This window comes from Pseudophryne corroboree, chromosome 2 (assembly GCF_028390025.1).
Source record: "Pseudophryne corroboree isolate aPseCor3 chromosome 2, aPseCor3.hap2, whole genome shotgun sequence".
Taxonomy (NCBI): Eukaryota; Metazoa; Chordata; class Amphibia; order Anura; family Myobatrachidae; genus Pseudophryne; species Pseudophryne corroboree.
In genome coordinates this window covers 867,062,798-867,081,258 of record NC_086445.1, presented here as the reverse complement: position 1 = coordinate 867,081,258, position 18,461 = coordinate 867,062,798, and the positions used below count along the sequence as shown (strand labels likewise).

At 49.2% G+C, this 18,461-nt stretch overlaps 1 protein-coding gene across 1 annotated transcript in view; it reads right to left on the bottom strand.

Moving 5' to 3' along the window:
* The window catches only part of ERAL1 (Era like 12S mitochondrial rRNA chaperone 1), an 84,987-nt gene that overhangs the window by 39,390 nt on the left and 27,136 nt on the right, over window positions 1–18,461 (bottom strand). Inside the window, exon 5 of the mRNA XM_063955898.1 lies at window positions 17,584–17,630. Within this exon, the coding sequence (XP_063811968.1) occupies window positions 17,584–17,630 (47 nt within the window). The remainder of the gene's footprint in view (window positions 1–17,583; window positions 17,631–18,461) is intronic.

Genomic DNA, 18,461 nt, shown 5'->3' with positions numbered 1-18,461 from the left:
TGAGGGCTGCTGTGTCTGGAGACGGTAGCGCCACCTTTTTGTACAAGCGCGTCAACGCCTTGTCCACCCTGGGTGAGGATTCCCACCGCAACCTGTCCTTCACAGGGAAAGGATACGCCATAAGAATTCTTTTGGGAATCTGCAGCTTCTTGTCTGGAGTTTCCCAAGCCTTTTCAAATAACTCGTTCAGCTCATAAGATGGGGGAAAAGTTACGTCAGGTATCTTTTCTTTAAACATGTGAACCCTCTTTGTCAGGGACAGAGGGGTCATCCGTGATATGCAAAACATCTTTTATTGCAATAATCATATAATGAATACTCTTGGCCACCCTTGGGTGTAACCTTGCATCCTCGTAGTCGACACTGGAGTCAGAATCCGTGTCGGTATCAGTGTCTGTTATTTGGGACAGGGGACGTTTTTGAGACCCTGAAGGGCCCTGTGACACCGTCAAAGCCATTGATTGACTACCTGTATTATCCCTGGACTCTGCTTTGTCCAATCTCTTATGTAACAAAGCCACATTTGCATTTAAAACATTCAACATATCCATCCAATCATGTGTCGGCGTTGCCGACGGAGACACCACAATCATCTGTTCCACCTCCTCCTTAGCAGAGCCTTCCGCTTCAGACATGCCGACACACGCGTACCGACACCCCCACACACTCAGGGATATATCTATATGGAGACAGTTCCCCAATAAGGCCCTTTGGAGAGACAGAGAGATAGAGAGTATGCCAGCACACACCCAGCGCCAACTGACACTGGAAACCAAATTCCCAGACAAACAGCGCTTTTATACAAATATATAATATACACTCACTGCGCCAATAAAAAGTGCCCTCCCCCCTCTTTTTTGCCCTCTGTGACCGTGTTCAGCAGGGGAGAGTCCGGGGAGCCAGCTTCTCTGCATGTGCTGTGGAGAAAATGGCGCTTGTTAGTGCTGGAGGATCAAGCCCCGCCCCCTCAGCGGCGGGCTTCGGTCCTGCTCAAACAATCAAAAAACTGGCAGGGGTAAATAATATACTGCCTCCGCAGTATATGTACATCTGCCAGTATCCCTTGAGGCTATTAATTGCTGCCCAGGGCGCCCCCCCTGCGCCCTTACAGTGCCCACGTGTGTGTGTGTGTGTGTGTGTGTGTGTGAGCAATGGCACACAGCGTTACCGCTGCGTGTTACCTCACTGAAGAACTGAAGTCTTCTGCCGCCTTTGAAGTCTTCTTTCTTCTGCTACTCACCCGGTTTCTATCTTCCGGCTCTGTGAGGAGGACGGCGGCGTGGCTTCGGGACGAACGGCGAGGGTGAGACCTGCGTTCCTACCCTCTGGAGCTAATGGTGTCCAGTAGCCTAAGAAGCAGAGCCTATCAGTTAAGTAGGTCTGTTTCTCTCCCCTCAGTCCCACGATGCAGGGAGCCTGTTGCCAGCAGTGCTCCCTGAAAATAAAAAACCTAACAAAATTCTTTTTACAGAGAAATTCAGGAGAGCTCCCCTGCAATACACCGTCTCCTGAGTACAGAATCTAACTGAGGTCTGGAGGAGGGGCATAGAGGGAGGAGCCAGTGCACACCCATTCTCAAGTTCTTTATAGTGCCCATGTCTCCTGCGGAGCCCGTCTATACCCCATGGTCCTAACGGAGTCCCCAGCATCCTCTAGGACGTTAGAGAAAGTAGGTTGTTCCAAGGTGCTTATCGTCCTTACCCCTACTTATTATGGATTGAAACCTGTTGTCTGGATTTGTGGAGAAATAATTCCACACTGAATAGGTGGATTTTTTGGTATTTTGCCCAGGCATGACAATTGGCTTTTTCATCCCATGGCCAACAACTGTCTTCACTGGTGCTTTTTTCAAACAAACCACATCACCACCATCGTCAACATCCCTGCAGCGCCAACAACACCCATATCCACCTAATCCTGGTGTACTTCTTCAGTGACATCCTCAATCTCAATATCAGCAACTGGACTAGAGGTGCTCCTCCCAGCACTTGCAGAGGGTGTGCAAATGGTGGTAGAAGCCTCCTCTTCCCATACAGTGTTATGAAGGTCAGGTCTAGACATCGCAACCGCAGACAGTGCCAGCACACCTGTATTTTTACAACACCCCTGAATTTTTGCAGCATACAAGACAGGGCCAGTGTACATTTATTTTACTTCACTCCTGAATTTTTACAGCATACAGGGCCAGTGTAATATTATTTTAAAAGCAGCACACCTACAGTATTTGCTGGCGTATAAGACTACTTTTTTGCCCTGAAAAACATGCCTCCAAGTGGGGGGGGTCGTCTTATACGCCGGGTGCACTTCAGTTGGGATAGACATAGCTGCCATAGTGGCCTTCCGATACTCGCCCGGTGCCCATAGTGGCCTCCCGATGCCCACCCACCTCATTCTACTCACCATCCAGTATCGCGCGATATCCAGTGCGGCTGCGGCGGGTCACTAGTGCCAATTACAGGGAGATGCAGGGACTGGCCGGAGGCGCTGCAGTCGCGTTGTGGCCGTACAATGGTGACAATGACAGGTACTGTAATGGCACTAATACTAATACTAATGGCACTCATGTGAAACCGGTAACACTAAATGCACACAGGGGTATACTTTTATACATTTTACAACTTTCTCCTCGCCCCCTCCCCCCTTCTTATGCATACCTTGATAAATACTCCCTATCCAAATCTCTTATCAGGTCATAATATACAGTATGTCACAAATCTGATGTTCTTTTACGTTTTATTTGGTGTGTGGAAGGGGGTAGTCTTATACGGCGAGTATATAACAAACTCTATATTTTGAGTGGAAATGTTGGGGGTCGTCTTATACGCCCAGTCGTCTTATACGCCGGCAAATACGGTATATTTTTACAGCTTACAAGACCAGTGTGCTTTTAAGTTTTAACAACTACACCCCTGAATTTTTAAAGTATATAGGGCCAGTGTAATGTTATTTTAACAGCAGCACCCCTATATTTTTACAACATACAGGAGGACAGTGCCCCTGACCCCTGTACAACACAGTGGCAGCCAGGACAGCAAGTCAGCAACACCCATGTACATCTGCAGCACCCGTATCAGCACATGAAACACCAGTGACAGCCAGGACAGCACCCCTAACAGAGCACAGGTACACCAGAGTGACTGGAGCATCACCCCTACAGAGAACACACTAACCCCACCACCCACAGAGAGACAGAGGTTTGTCACCCTCACTCTACAAGTCAGGAGTGAAAGTGGCGGCGACGTGCAGCTATTTATATGGAATCCAAAACCCACGAGAATCCGACAGCGGGATGATGACGATTTGCCTCGTTCTGGTTCCAGAGTCTGGTGGGAAGTCCCGAGCCGGACTCTGATCTGGGCTCGGAATGGGATGTTCGGTTCTCTGAGAACCGAATCCTCTCATCTCTACTACCAACCAACCAGTTCCTGACATTTTTTAAACACAGCCTGTAGAAATGGCAGTTACCAGCTGCTGGCTGGTACTTTATCTCTGTCTACTTTTTTTTCTCTCTCTCCAAGGCTTAGTAAATAAACCTCTCTATTTGAAATCACTCGTAAATTAGTAATTAAGCAGCTATACAAGTCCATTTTTAGGGGATGAAGTTATAATGCCGACTAGCAGGGACTATTCCACGACACCCATAGAGTGGGAACAGAGCATGTGGGAACAGAGCATGTGGGAACAGAGCATGTGGCTCCCCCCCCCCCCCTTCCCCCTCCTGGTTCTACTGGTACAAAAAGCAGCTGCCACGCTGTTAACTAACTTGCCCCATTCTTGCCACATAACACAGATTCTCTACTCCCTCCACTGGCTGCCTGTAAACTGGCAAATTGATTTTAAGATGGACTTCCTGACTTTCAAAGACCTACATAACCAAGGTCCAAAGTACTCAAAGCAGCTTCTGACTCCTTACTGCCCCACTCACTTATCAAAATCGGTTGATGAAGGTCTACTAACTGTACATAGAATCTACCTTCTTTCATTTGGGGATCAACCTTTTAGCTTTTCAGCTCCATTCTCTATGGAACTCTCATCCTTGCACAGTTTGAGAAGCTTCCACTCCAGATACCATTAAAAACGGACTCAAAACTTACCTGTTTACTCATGCATTCACTATTGTCCCTTTAGGCATACCTCCCAACACTGGAGGCATCAGAAGTGGGACCCTGTGTGTGCCTGAAAAGGGAACGGAGCCTCTGAAAGGGGCAGAGCCTTGCAGCACCCCTGGTCACATTACTTTGGGGGTGTACCCTCCACTTACAGAGATTCTGGCCTGTCGCCAGGCTCTCCCCTCCTCTGTGATGCAGACGCCATCTATTACAAACTGCTCTGCAATGTGTGTTACCCCCCAACTCCCTGACCGCAGGACACTGCGGCTCATGGGTGGGACACTGGGATAGCCAGAAAGATGGGACTGGCCCGCTGAATGCGGGACAGTTGGGAGTTATGCTTTAGATCCTAAAGAAACACACAAAAAAAAACCCACACACACAACCCAACCCAGATGTTTTGTTATCTTTTCCGTTAAACTTATTCAGTGATTTTTTTTTTTTTTTTTGTGTGGTTTTTTTTTTTGGGGGGGGGGGGGGGGGTTGCAAAATGTAAAGCTCTTTCAATCCTACTGGAAGAAAAGTGCTACATAAATAAAAATGATATTACTTTTTTATATTTTATCAACAAAGTACTGTACGTCCCCACTTAACACCAACTCAATACACCCTTGTGAACTATCACCAGTCACCTAACACTGGGCCTAATTCAGACCTGATTACACCATCAAAATCTTTCTCTAATGGGCAAAAACCATGTGCATTGTGCACTGCAGGGGGGGCAGAGATAACATGTGCAGAGAGAGTTAGATGTGGGTGGGTTATTTTGTTTCTGTGCAGGGTAAATACTGGCTGCTTTCTTTTTACACTGCAATTTAGATTTCAGTTTGAACACACCCCACCCAAATCTAAAGGGAGGTACACATGAGAGATTTCTCTCAGAGATGTGTGCTGAGCGAGACCGCTCAGCACACACATCTCCCCCCACTCAGCACAGCGCGATGTGTGCTGAGCGAGGGGGACGAGGGACCGCTCATTTCACCCAGCGGTGAAATGAATGATCTCACTAGAATGGGCATGCATGCATGATCTAGAGCCGGCGATAGCGATGCTGTCACCGGCACCCTACGCACGGAACGATGTGTCAGATTGCTTAGAAATTAAGTGTACATCGCTCCATTTTTTCAGTCCTGGTATTCAGGATTGAAAAAATCCCAATCCCTGGATTGAATTGCACTTAAATTTAGCAACAGTATATAAGGGAGGGGCTTTTAATTTAAATTTAAGAATAAAAAAAATAAGAATTTACTTACCGATAATTCTATTTCTCGTAGTCCGTAGTGGATGCTGGGAACTCCGTAAGGACCATGGGGAATAGCGGCTCCGCAGGAGACTGGGCACAAAAGTAAAGCTTTAGGACTACCTGGTGTGCACTGGCTCCTCCCCCTATGACCCTCCTCCAAGCCTCAGTTAGGATACTGTGCCCGGACGAGCGTACACAATAAGGAAGGATTTTTGAATCCCGGGTAAGACTCATACCAGCCACACCAATCACACCGTACAACTTGTGATCTGAACCCAGTTAACAGCATGATAACAGAGGAGCCTCTGGATAGATGGCTCACAACAACAATAACCCGATTTAGTTAACAATAACTATGTACAAGTATTGCAGACAATCCGCACTTGGGATGGGCGCCCAGCATCCACTACGGACTACGAGAAATAGAATTAATCGGTAAGTAAATTCTTATTTTCTCTGACGTCCTAGTGGATGCTGGGAACTCCGTAAGGACCATGGGGATTATACCAAAGCTCCCAAACGGGCGGGAGAGTGCGGATGACTCTGCAGCACCGAATGAGAGAACTCCAGGTCCTCCTCAGCCAGGGTATCAAATTTGTAGAATTTAGCAAACGTGTTTGCCCCTGACCAAGTAGCTGCTCGGCAAAGTTATAAAGCCGAGACCCCTCGGGCAGCCGCCCAAGATGAGCCCACCTTCCTTGTAGAATGGGCATTTATAGATTTTGGCTGTGGCAGGCCTGTCACAGAATGTGCAAGCTGAATTGTACTACAAATCCCACGAGCAATAGTCTGCTTCGAAGCAGGAGCACCCAGCTTGTTGGGTGCATACAAGATACACAGCAAGTCAGATTTTCTGACTCCAGCCGTCCTGGAAACATATATTTTCAGGGCCCTGACAACGTCTAGCAACTTGGAGTCCTCCAAGTCCCTAGTAGCCGCAGGCACCACAATAGGTTGGTTCAGGTGAAACGCTGACACCACCTTAGGGAGAAACTGAGGACGAGTCCTCAATTCCGCCCTGTCCGAATGGAAAATCAGATAGGGGCTTTTGCAGGATAAAGCCGCCAATTCTGACACTCGCCTGGCCGAAGCCAGGGCCAACAGCATGGCCACTTTCCATGTGAGATATTTTAAATCCACAGATTTAAGTGGTTCAAACCAATGTGATTTGAGGAACCCCAAAACTACATTGAGATCCCAAGGTGCCACTGGAGGCACAAAAGGAGGCTGTATATGCAGCACCCCCTTGACAAACGTCTGAACTTCAGGAACTGAAGCCAGTTCTTTCTGGAAGAAAATAGACAGGGCCGAAATCTGAACCTTAATGGATCCCAATTTGAGGCCCATAGACACTCCTGTTTGCAGGAAATGCAGGAATCGACCCAGTTGAAATTCCTCCGTTGGGGCCTTCCTGGCTTCGCACCACGCAACATATTTTCGCCAAATGCGGTGATAATGCTTTGCGGTTACATCCTTCCTGGCTTTGATCAGGGTAGGGATGACTTCCTCCGGAATGCCTTTTTCCTTCAGGATCCGGCGTTCAACCGCCCTGCCGTCAAACGCAGCCGCGGTAAGTCTTGGAACAGACAGGGTCCTTGCTGGAGCAGGTCCCTTCTTAGAGGCAGAGGCCACGGGTCCTCTGTGAGCATCTCTTGAAGTTCCGGGTACCAAGTCCTTCTTGGCCAATCCGGAGCCACGAGTATAGTTCTTACTCATCTCCGTCTTATAATTCTCAGAACCTTGGGTATGAGAGGCAGAGGAGGGAACACATACACTGACTGGTACACCCACGGTGTTACCAGAGCGTCCACAGCTATTGCCTGAGGGTCCCTTGACCTGGCGCAATACCTGTCCAGTTTTTTGTTGAGGCGGGACGCCATCATGTCCACCTTTGGTTTTTCCCAACGGTTTACAATCATGTGGAAGACTTCTGGATGAAGTCCCCACTCTCCCGGGTGGAGGTCGTGCCTGCTGAGGAAGTCTGCTTCCCAGTTGTCCACTCCCGGAATGAACACTGCTGACAGTGCTATCACATGATTTTCCGCCCAGCGAAGAATCCTTGCAGCTTCTGCCATTGCCCTCCTGCTTCTTGTGCCGCCCTGTCTGTTTACGTGGGCGACTGCCGTGAAGTTGTCCGACTGGATCAACACCGGCTGACCTTGAAGCAGAGGTCTTGCTAGGCTTAGAGCATTGTAAATGGCCCTTAGCTCCAGGATATTTATGTGAAGTGATGTCTCCAGGCTTGACCACAAGCCCTGGAAATTCCTTCCTGAATGCCGAATCTGCGGCCCTCTAGAAGATGAGCACTCTGCAACCACCACAGGAGAGACACCCTTGTCTTTGGTGACAAGGTTATCCGCTGATGCATCTGAAGATGCGACCCGGACCATTTGTCTAGCAGATCCCACTGGAAAGTTCTTGCGTGGAATCTGCCGAATGGGATTGCTTCGTAGGAAGCCACCATTTTTCCCAGGACCTTTGTGCATTGATGCACTGACACTTGGCCTGGTTTTAGGAGGTTTCTGACTAGTTCGGATAACTCCCTGGCTTTCTCCTCCGGGAGAAACACCTTTTCCTGGACTGTGTCCAGGATCATCCCTAGGAATAGAAGACGTGTTGTCGGGATCAGCTGCGATTTTGGAATATTGAGAATCCAACCGTGCTGCCGCAACACTACCTGAGATAGTGCTACCCCGACTTCCAACTGTTCCCTGGATCTTGCCCTTATCAGGAGATCGTCCAAGTAAGGGATAACTAAAACTCCCTTTCTTCGAAGGAGTATCATCATTTCGGCCATTACCTTGGTAAAGACCCGGGGTGCCGTGGACAATCCAAACGGCAGCGTCTGAAACTGATAGTGACAGTTCTGTACCACAAACCTGAGGTACCCTTGGTGAGAAGGGTAAATTGGGACATGGAGGTAAGCATCCTTGATGTCCAGAGACACCATATAATCCCCTTCTTCCAGGTTCGCAATCACTGCTCTGAGTGACTCCATCTTGAATTTGAACCTCTGTATGTAAGTGTTCAAGGATTTTAGATTTAAAATCGGTCTCACCGAGCCGTCCGGCTTCGGTACCACAAACAGCGTGGAATAATACCCCTTTCCCTGTTGCAGGAGGGGTACCTTGATTATCACCTGCTGGGAATACAGCTTGTGAATGGCTTCCAATACCGCCTCCCTGTCGGAGGGAGACGTCGGTAAAGCAGACTTTAGGAAACGGCGAGGGGGAGACGTCTCAAATTCCAATTTGTACCCCTGAGATACCACCTGAAGGATCCAGGGGTCCACTTGCGAGTGAGCCCACTGCGCGCTGAAATTCTTGAGACGGGCCCCCACCGTGCCTGAGTCCGCTTGTAAAGCCCCAGCGTCATGCTGAGGACTCGGCAGAGGCGGGAGAGGGCTTCTGTTCCTGGGAACTGGCTGTTTGCTGCAGCCTTTTCCCTCTCCCTCGGCCACGGGGCAGAAAAGAGGAACCTTTTGCCCGCTTGCCCTTATGGGGCCGAAAGGACTGCGCCTAATAATACGGCGTCTTCTTATGTTGAGAGGCTGCCTGGGGTAAAAATGTGGATTTCCCAGCAGTTGCCGTGGCTACCAGGTCTGATAGACCTACCCCAAATAACTCCTCCCCTTTATAAGGCAATACTTCCATATGCCTTTTGGAATCCGCATCCCCTGACCACTGTCGTGTCCATAACCCTCTTCTGGCAGAAATGGACAGCGCACTTACTCTTGATGCCAGTCGGCAGATATCCCTCTGTGCATCACGCATATATAGAAATGCATCTTTTAAATGCTCTATAGTCAGTAATATACTGTCCCTGTCTAGGGTATCAATATTGTCAGTCAGGGAATCCGACCAAGCCACCCCAGCACTGCACATCCAGGCTGAGGCGATTGCTGGTCGCAGTATAACTCCCGTGTGAGTGTATATACATTTTAGGATATTTTCCTGCTTTCTGTCAGCAGGTTCCTTAAGGGCGGCCGTCTCAGGAGAGGGTAGTGCCACCTGTTTAGACAAGCGTGTGAGCGCTTTATCCACCCTAGGGGGTGTTTCCCAACGTGCCCTATCCTCTGGCGGGAAAGGTTATGATGCCAATAACCTTTTAGGAATTATCAGTTTTTTATCGGGGGAAACCCACGCTTCATCACACACTTCATTTAATTCCTCCGATGCAGGAAAAACTACAGGCAGTTTTTTCTCACCAAACATAATACCCTTTTTAGTGGTACTTGTATTATCAGAAATATGTAAAACATTTTTCATTGCCTCAATCATGTAACGTGTGGCCCTACTGGAAGTCACATTCGTCTCTTCATCGTCGACACTGGAGTCAGTATCCGTGTCGGCGTCTGTGTCTGCCATCTGAGGTAACGGGCGTTTTAGAGCCCCTGATGGCCTTTGAGACGCCTGGACAGGCACAAGCTGAGTAGCCGGCTGTCTCATGTCGTCAACTGTCTTTTGTAAAGAGCTGACACTGTCACGTAATTCCTTCCATAAGCCCATACACTCCGGTGTCGACTCCCTAGGGGGTGACATCTCTATTACAGGCAATTGCTCCGCCTCCACATCATTTTCCTCCTCAAACATGTCGACACAATCGTACCGACACACCGCACACACACACAGGGAATGCTCTGATAGAGGACAGGACCCCACTAGCCCTTTGGGGAGACAGAGGGAGAGTATGCCAGCACACACCAGAGCGCTATATATACACAGGGATACCACTATATAATGTGTTTTTCCCTTTATAGCTGCTGATATTATCAAACTGCGCCAAATTAGTGCCCCCCCTCTCTTTTTTTACCCTTTTCTGTAGTGCAGGACTGCAGGGGAGAGTCAGGGAGACGTCCTTCCAGCGGAGCTGTGATGGAAAATGGCGCCAGTGTGCTGAGGAGATAGGCTCCGCCCCCTTCTCGGCTGACTTTTCTCCCGCTTTTTGCTGAATTCTGGAAGGGGTTAAAATACATCCATATAGCCCTGGGGGTTATATGTGGTGTATTTTCGCCAGCCAAGATGTTTATATTGCTGCTCAGGGCGCCCCCCCCTAGCGCCCTGCACCCTCAGTGACCGGAGTGTGAAGTGTGCCTGAGGAGCAATGGCGCACAGCTGCAGTGCTGTGCGCTACCTTGTTGAAGACAGATGTCTTCTGCCGCCGATTTTCCGGACCTCTTCTTGCTTCTGGCTCTGTAAGGGGGCCGGCGGCGCGGCTCTGGGACCGGACTCCAAGGCAGGGCCTGTGTTCGGTCCCTCTGGAGCTAATGGTGTCCAGTAGCCAAGAAGCCCAAGCTGGCTGCAAGCAGGCAGGTTCGCTTCTTCTCCCCTTAGTCCCTCGATGCAGTGAGCCTGTTGCCAGCAGGTCTCACTGAAAATAAGAAACCTAAAACTAACTTTTTCTAAGAAGCTCAGGAGAGCCCCCTAGATTGCACCCTGCTCGGTCGGGCACAAAAATCTAACTGAGGCTTGGAGGAGGGTCATAGGGGGAGGAGCCAGTGCACACCAGGTATTCCTAAAGCTTTACTTTTGTGCCCAGTCTCCTGCGGAGCCGCTATTCCCCATGGTCCTTACGGAGTTCCCAGCATCCACTAGGACGTCAGAGAAATAATAAGAATTTACTTACCGATAATTCTATTTCTCATAGTCCGTAGTGGATGCTGGGGACTCCGAAAGGACCATGGGGAATAGCGGCTCCGCAGGAGACTGGGCACAAAAGTAAAAAGCTTTAGGACTACCTGGTGTGCACTGGCTCCTCCCCCTATGACCCTCCTCCAAGCCTCAGTTAGGATACTGTGCCCGGACGAGCGTACACAATAAGGAAGGATTTTGAATCCCGGGTAAGACTCTTACCAGCCACACCAATCACACCGTACAACTTGTGATCTGAACCCAGTTAACAGCATGATAACAGAAGGAGCCTCTGAAAAGATGGCTCACAACAACAATAACCTGATTTTTGTAACAATAACTATGTACAAGTAATGCAGACAATCCGCACTTGGGATGGGCGCCCAGCATCCACTACGGACTATGAGAAATAGAATTATCGGTAAGTAAATTCTTATTTTCTCTAACGTCCTAGTGGATGCTGGGGACTCCGAAAGGACCATGGGGATTATACCAAAGCTCCCAAACGGGCGGGAGAGTGCGGATGACTCTGCAGCACCGAATGAGAGAACTCCAGGTCCTCCTCAGCCAGGGTATCAAATTTGTAGAATTTAGCAAACGTGTTTGCCCCTGACCAAGTAGCTGCTCGGCAAAGTTGTAAAGCCGAGACCCCTCGGGCAGCCGCCCAAGATGAGCCCACTTTCCTTGTGGAATGGGCTTTTACAGATTTTGGCTGTGGCAGGCCTGCCACAGAATGTGCAAGCTGAATTGTACTACAAATCCAACGAGCAATAGTCTGCGTAGAAGCAGGAGCACCCAGCTTGTTGGGTGCATACAGGATAAACAGCGAGTCAGATTTTCTGACTCCAGCCGTCCTGGAAACATATATTTTCAGGGCCCTGACTACGTCCAGTAACTTGGAATCCTCCAAGTCCCTAGTAGCCGCAGGCACCACAATAGGCTGGTTTAAGTGAAATGCTGAAACCACCTTAGGGAGAAATTGAGGACGAGTCCTCAATTCTGCCCTGTCCGTATGAAAAATTAGGTAAGGGCTTTTATAGGATAAAGCCGCCAATTCTGAAACACGCCTGGCTGAAGCCAGGGCTAACAGCATTACCACTTTCCATGTGAGATATTTTAAGTCCACAGTGGTGAGTGGTTCAAACCAATGTGATTTTAGGAACCCCAAAACTACATTGAGATCCCAAGGTGCCACTGGAGGCACAAAAGGAGGCTGTATATGCAGTACTCCCTTGACAAACGTCTGAACTTCAGGAACAGAAGCTAGTTCTTTTTGGAAGAATATTGACAGGGCCTAAATTTGAACCTTAATGGACCCTAATTTTAGGCCCATAGACAGTCCTGTTTGCAGGAAATGCAGGAATCGACCCAGTTGAAATTCCTCTGTAGGGGCCTTCCTGGCCTCGCACCACGCAACATATTTTCGCCAAATACGGTGATATTGTTGTACGGTCACATCCTTCCTGGCTTTGATCAGGGTAGGGATGACTTCATCCGGAATGCCTTTTTCCTTCAGGATCCGGCGTTCAACCGCCATGCCGTCAAACGCAGCCGCGGTAAGTCTTGGAACAGACATGGTCCCTGCTGGAGCAGGTCCTTTCTTAGAGGTAGAGGCCACGGGTCTTCCGTGAGCATCTCTTGAATTTCCGGGTACCAAGTCCTTCTTGGCCAATCCGGAGCCACGAGTATAGTCTTTACTCCTCTCCTTCTTATGATTCTCAGTACTTTTGGTATGAGAGGAAGAGGAGGGAACACATACACTGACTGGTACACCCACGGTGTTACCAGAGCGTCCACAGCTATTGCCTGAGGGTCCCTTGACCTGGCGCAATATCTGTCCAGTTTTTTGTTGAGGCGGGACGCCATCATGTCCACCTTTGGTTTTTCCCAACGGTTCACAATCATGTGGAAGACTTCTGGTTGAAGTCCCCACTCCCCCGGGTGAAGATCGTGTCTGCTGAGGAAGTCTGCTTCCCAGTTGTCCACTCCCGGAATGAACACTGCTGACTGTGCTATCACATGATTTTCCGCCCAGCGAAGAATCCTTGCCACTTCCGTCATTGCCCTCCTGCTTCTTGTGCCGCCCTGTCTGTTTACGTGGGCGACTGCCGTGATGTTGTCCGACTGGATCAACACCGGCTGACCCTGAAGCAGAGGTCTTGCCTGACTTAGGGCATTGTAAATGGCCCTGAGTTCCAGGATATTTATGTGAAGTGACGTTTCCATGCTTGACCACAAGCCCTGGAAATTTCTTCCCTGTGTGATTGCTCCCCAGCCCCTCAGGCTGGCATCCGTGGTCACCAGGACCCAATCCTGAATGCCGAATCTGCGGCCCTCTAGGAGATGAGCACTCTGTAACCACCACAGGAGAGACACCCTTGTCCTTGGAGACAGGGTTATCCGCTGATGCATTTGAAGATGCGATCCGGACCATTTGTCCAGCAGATCCCACTGAAAAGTTCTTGCGTGGAATCTGCCGAATGGAATCGCTTCGTAAGAAGCCACCATCTTTCCCAGGACCCTTGTGCATTGATGTACTGACACTTGGCCTGGTCTTAGGAGGTTCCTGACTAGGTCGGATAACTCCCTGGCTTTCTCTTCCGGGAGAAACACCTTTTTCTGTACTGTGTCCAGAATCATTCCTAGGAACAGCAGACGTGTCGTCGGAATCAGCTGCGATTTTGGAATATTTAGAATCCATCCGTGCTGTCGTAGTACTACTTGAGATAGTGCTACTCCGACCTCTAACTGTTCTCTGGACCTTGCCCTTATCAGGAGATCGTCCAAGTAAGGGATAATTAAGACGCCTTTTCTTCGAAGAAGAATCATCATTTCGGCCATTACCTTGGTAAAGACCCGGGGTGCCGTGGACAATCCAAACGGCAGCGTCTGAAACTGATAGTGACAGTTCTGTACCACAAACCTGAGGTACCCTTGGTGAGAAGGGCAAATTGGGACATGGAGGTAAGCATCCTTGATGTCCAGAGACACCATATAGTCCCCTTCTTCCAGGTTCGCTATCACTGCTCTGAGTGACTCCATCTTGAACTTGAACCTTTTTATGTAAGTGTTCAAGGATTTCAGATTTAAAATGGGTCTCACCGAGCCGTCCGGCTTCGGTACCACAAACAGCGTGGAATAATACCCCTTTCCCTGTTGTAGGAGGGGTACCTTGATTATCACTTGCTGGGAATACAGCTTGTGAATGGCTTCCAATACCGCCTCCCTCTCGGGGGGAGACGTTGGTAAAGCAGACTTCAGGAACCGGCGAGGGGGAGATGTCTCGAATTCCAATTTGTACCCCTGAGATACTACCTGCAGGATCCAGGGGTCCACTTGCGAGTGAGCCCACTGCGCGCTGAAATTCTTGAGACGGGCCCCCACCGTCTTGCCTGAGTCCGCTTGTAAGGCCCCAGCGTCATGCTGAGGACTTGGCAGAAGCGGGGGAGGGCTTCTGTTCGTGGGAAGAGGCTGTCTGCTGCAGTCTTTTTCCCCTTCCTCTGCCCCGGGGCAGATATGAGTGGCCTTTTGCCCGCTTGCCCTTATGGGGACGAAAGGACTGAGCCTGAAAAGACGGTATCTTTTTCTGCTGTGAGGTGACTTGGGGTAAAAAGGTGGATTTCCCAGCCGTTGCCGTGGCCACCAGGTCCGATAGACCGACTCCAAATAACTCCTCCCCTTTATACGGCAATACTTCCATATGCCGTTTGGAATCCGCATCACCTGACCACTGTCGCGTCCATAACCCTCTTCTGGCAGAAATGGACATCGCACTTACTCTTGATGCCAGAGTGCAAATATCCCTCTGTGCATCACGCATATATAGAAATGCATCCTTTAAATGCTCTATAGTCAATAATATATTGTCCCTGTCCAGGGTATCAATATTTTCAGTCAGGGAATCCGACCAAGCCACCCCAGCACTGCACATCCAGGCTGAGGCGATTGCTGGTCTCAGTATAATACCAGTATGTGTGTATATACTTTTTAGGATATTTTCCAGCTTCCTATCAGCTGGTTCCTTGAGGGCGGCCGTATCAGGAGACGGTAACGCCACTTGTTTTGATAAGCGTGTGAGCGCCTTATCCACTCTAGGGGGTGTTTCCCAACGCGCCCTAACCTCTGGCGGGAAAGGGTATAATGCCAATAATTTTTTAGAAATTAGCAGTTTTTTATCGGGGGAAACCCACGCTTCATCACACACCTCATTTAATTCATCTGATTCAGGAAAAACTACGGGTAGTTTTTTCACACCCCACATAATACCCTTTTTTGTGGTACTTGTAGTATCAGAAATGTTCAAAACCTCCTTCATTGCCGTGATCATGTAACGTGTGGCCCTACTGGAAAATACGTTTGTTTCCTCACCGTCGACACTGGAGTCAGTGTCCGTGTCTGTATCGACCTGAGGTAACGGGCGTTTTATAGCCCCTGACGGTGTTTGAGACGCCTGTACAGGTATTAACTGATTTGCCGGCTGTCTCATGTCGTCAACAGTCTTTTGTAAAGTGCCGACACTATCATGTAATTCTTTCCATAAGACCATCCAGTCAGGTGTCGACTCCCTAGGGGGTGACATCACTAACACAGGCAATTGCTCCGCCTCCACACCATTTTCCTCCTCATATATGTCGACACAGCGTACCGACACACAGCACACACACACAGGGAATGCTCTGATAGAGGACAGGACCCCACTAGCCCTTTGGGGAGACAGAGGGAGAGTTTGCCAGCACACACCAGAGCGCTATATATATACAGGGATAACCTTATATAAGTGTTTTTCCCTAATATAGCTGCTGTATATATTAATATGCCAATTTAGTGCCCCCCCTCTCTTGTTTTACCCTGTTTCTGTAGTGCAGGACTGCAGGGGAGAGTCAGGGAGCCTTCCTCCAACGGAGCTGTGAGGAAAAAATGGCGCCAGTGTGCTGAGGAGATAGGCTCCGCCCCCTTCTCGGCGGCCTTTCTCCCGCTTTTTAATGGAAAAATTGGCAGGCGTTAAATGCATCCATATAGCCCAGGAGCTATATGTGATGTATTTTTTGCCAAAAAAAGGTTTTTTATTGCGTCTCAGGGCGCCCCCCCCCAGCGCCCTGCACCCTCAGTGACCGGAGTGTGAAGTGTGCTGAGAGCAATGGCGCACAGCTGCGGTGCTGTGCGCTACCTTATTGAAGACAGGACGTCTTCTGCCGCCGATTTTCCGGACCTCTTCACTCTTCTTGCTCTGTAAGGGGGCCGGCGGCGCGGCTCCGGGACCCATCCATGGCTGGGCTTGTGATCGTCCCTCTGGAGCTAATGTCCAGTAGCCTAAGAAGCCCAATCCACTCTGCACGCAGGTGAGTTCGCTTCTTCTCCCCTTAGTCCCTCGGTGCAGTGAGCCTGTTGCCAGCAGGTCTCACTGAAAATAAAAAACCTACTTTAAACTTTTACACTAAGCAGCTCAGGAGAGCCCCTTAGCCTGCACCCGTCTTGTTCGGGCACAAAAATCTAACTGAGGCTTGGAGGAGGGTCATAGGGGGAGGAGCCAGTGCACACCAGGTAGTCCTAAAGCTTTTTACTTTTGTGCCCAGTCTCCTGCGGAGCCGCTATTCCCCATGGTCCTTTCGGAGTCCCCAGCATCCACTAGGACGTTAGAGAAAATAACTATGAGTAGAAGGATCCCCGGGGTCCACAGGCAACAGCAGCACCAGTGACGTGCGGTGGGATCATCGTCTGGGGAGGTACACATGGGGGTGGAAAAGGGGGGCACTGCATCCCCTGATTGCACATCCCTGAGCAGCACAGGTACCTGACGGATAGTCCCACGCCCTCAGACAGTGTGGCACCGTGACAGTGTCTCTCACGGTCACCACACATGGCTACAGCACTGACTTGGAGGCTGCAGACAGACCTCCGCTTAAGATGATTGGTGTGGCTGTTGAAGGGGCGGGCTGGATTGGGGCTGTGCAGCATGACCTCTGAAGTCACGCACAGCTGCATAGGATGCCCAGGCAGCGTCTGAACACAATGTTTGGCGTTGCCAGGGGTGAAAAAAAATTAAAAAAAATGTGCATGTGCACTGTAATCCTGGAGGCCCTAGAGTTGAAGCACAAATCCCAGCATTTCTGGGCAAGAATCCCATCCCACCAATCCCGAAGCAGAGACTGTCCTACCTAATATAGACATTCATCTTGGAAATGTCGACATATCGTCCCTTGTGACCCAGCGGGGTCTTACTTGCCCCCCGATGGCTGCAGCAGCTTCTTACGGGTGCTGACGGTCATGTTACAATTAGTTCAGTCTGAGTAATCTAACAGCGCTGTGTTGCCGTGAGCATACTGGCCCTAACCTTAAATCCTAATCCTATATAGTACATGGTAAAACGACCCACTCATGACTAATGGTCATACAGAGAGGATGCGTGGTGCATCTTTGCCAACCTGTTAAATAAAGTGTGACCAAAAGACACGTAGCCGATCCACAGGTTACAGAACAGGCAAGTCTCAGATAAAGGGTACCCTGCAGTTGCAGAGGGCTAGTAGTGGGGAATTGCTGCCAGTTTAGCACTTAAAATAATCCACATTTACAAACTACAATCCATGAAAATTTGGTAACTCACCTTTTTGCTCTTTCAGCACTGACCATACCTGGAGTGTCCAAAAGAATCTAGACATAGGAAGACATCAATCCATGTGTTTGTTTACATATTTTTTTTTTAAAGTTAAAACAAATCAAATAAATAAATAAAACACATTATTTTTCAGTTTTATTGTCCCACTGTCCTATGGATGCCCAAACTAGAAGAAACACCTTGTTCATTTCTTGCTTCCCCCATCAAGAAATACTGCAGAACAGACACACTACTGAAGGGATGCTGCCGATACAGCAAACTCAGGGATCATTCAAATGCTGGACATTGACAGCTCAAGGGTGCCACAAGTAAATTCATTTTAACATATAAAGATCAGCCAGTGCTGATATACAACCAGGGATTCCATTATGATCACTAGAGCCTTTAAACCAGTGCTTCCCAAACTCAGCCCCCAAGGCACCCTAACAGTCCAGGTTTTAAGTATATCCATGGCTGAGCAGATGGTTAAATCAAATTTACTGAGGTATTAATTTAGTCCCCAGTAGGGTAACATATCAGAACCTGGGTACACATTGAGCTATCAATATTCCATCCTGACATACATGGTGGTGCTGAAATGCAGCATATCAAACCAGACGCGTTAGCGACCACGGGCATGCACATTATCGGGCATACATACTGTCCGATAGTGCCGAACTGTGAGACGTATCGGTCCAATCAACTGGATCAGACGACATATCGCTTAGTGTGTACCCAGCTTTAATCATGGTTCATTTAAAACAGTATTTGCAGTCAGTGTAACGCGTGCCTTGCTTACATTGGCTGTGAGCGTAATTTTACATTTTCATCCCCAACCCACCAGGAGGTGGCGGCCTATAAAAGATGCTGCTTCATAAAGCCCCAAG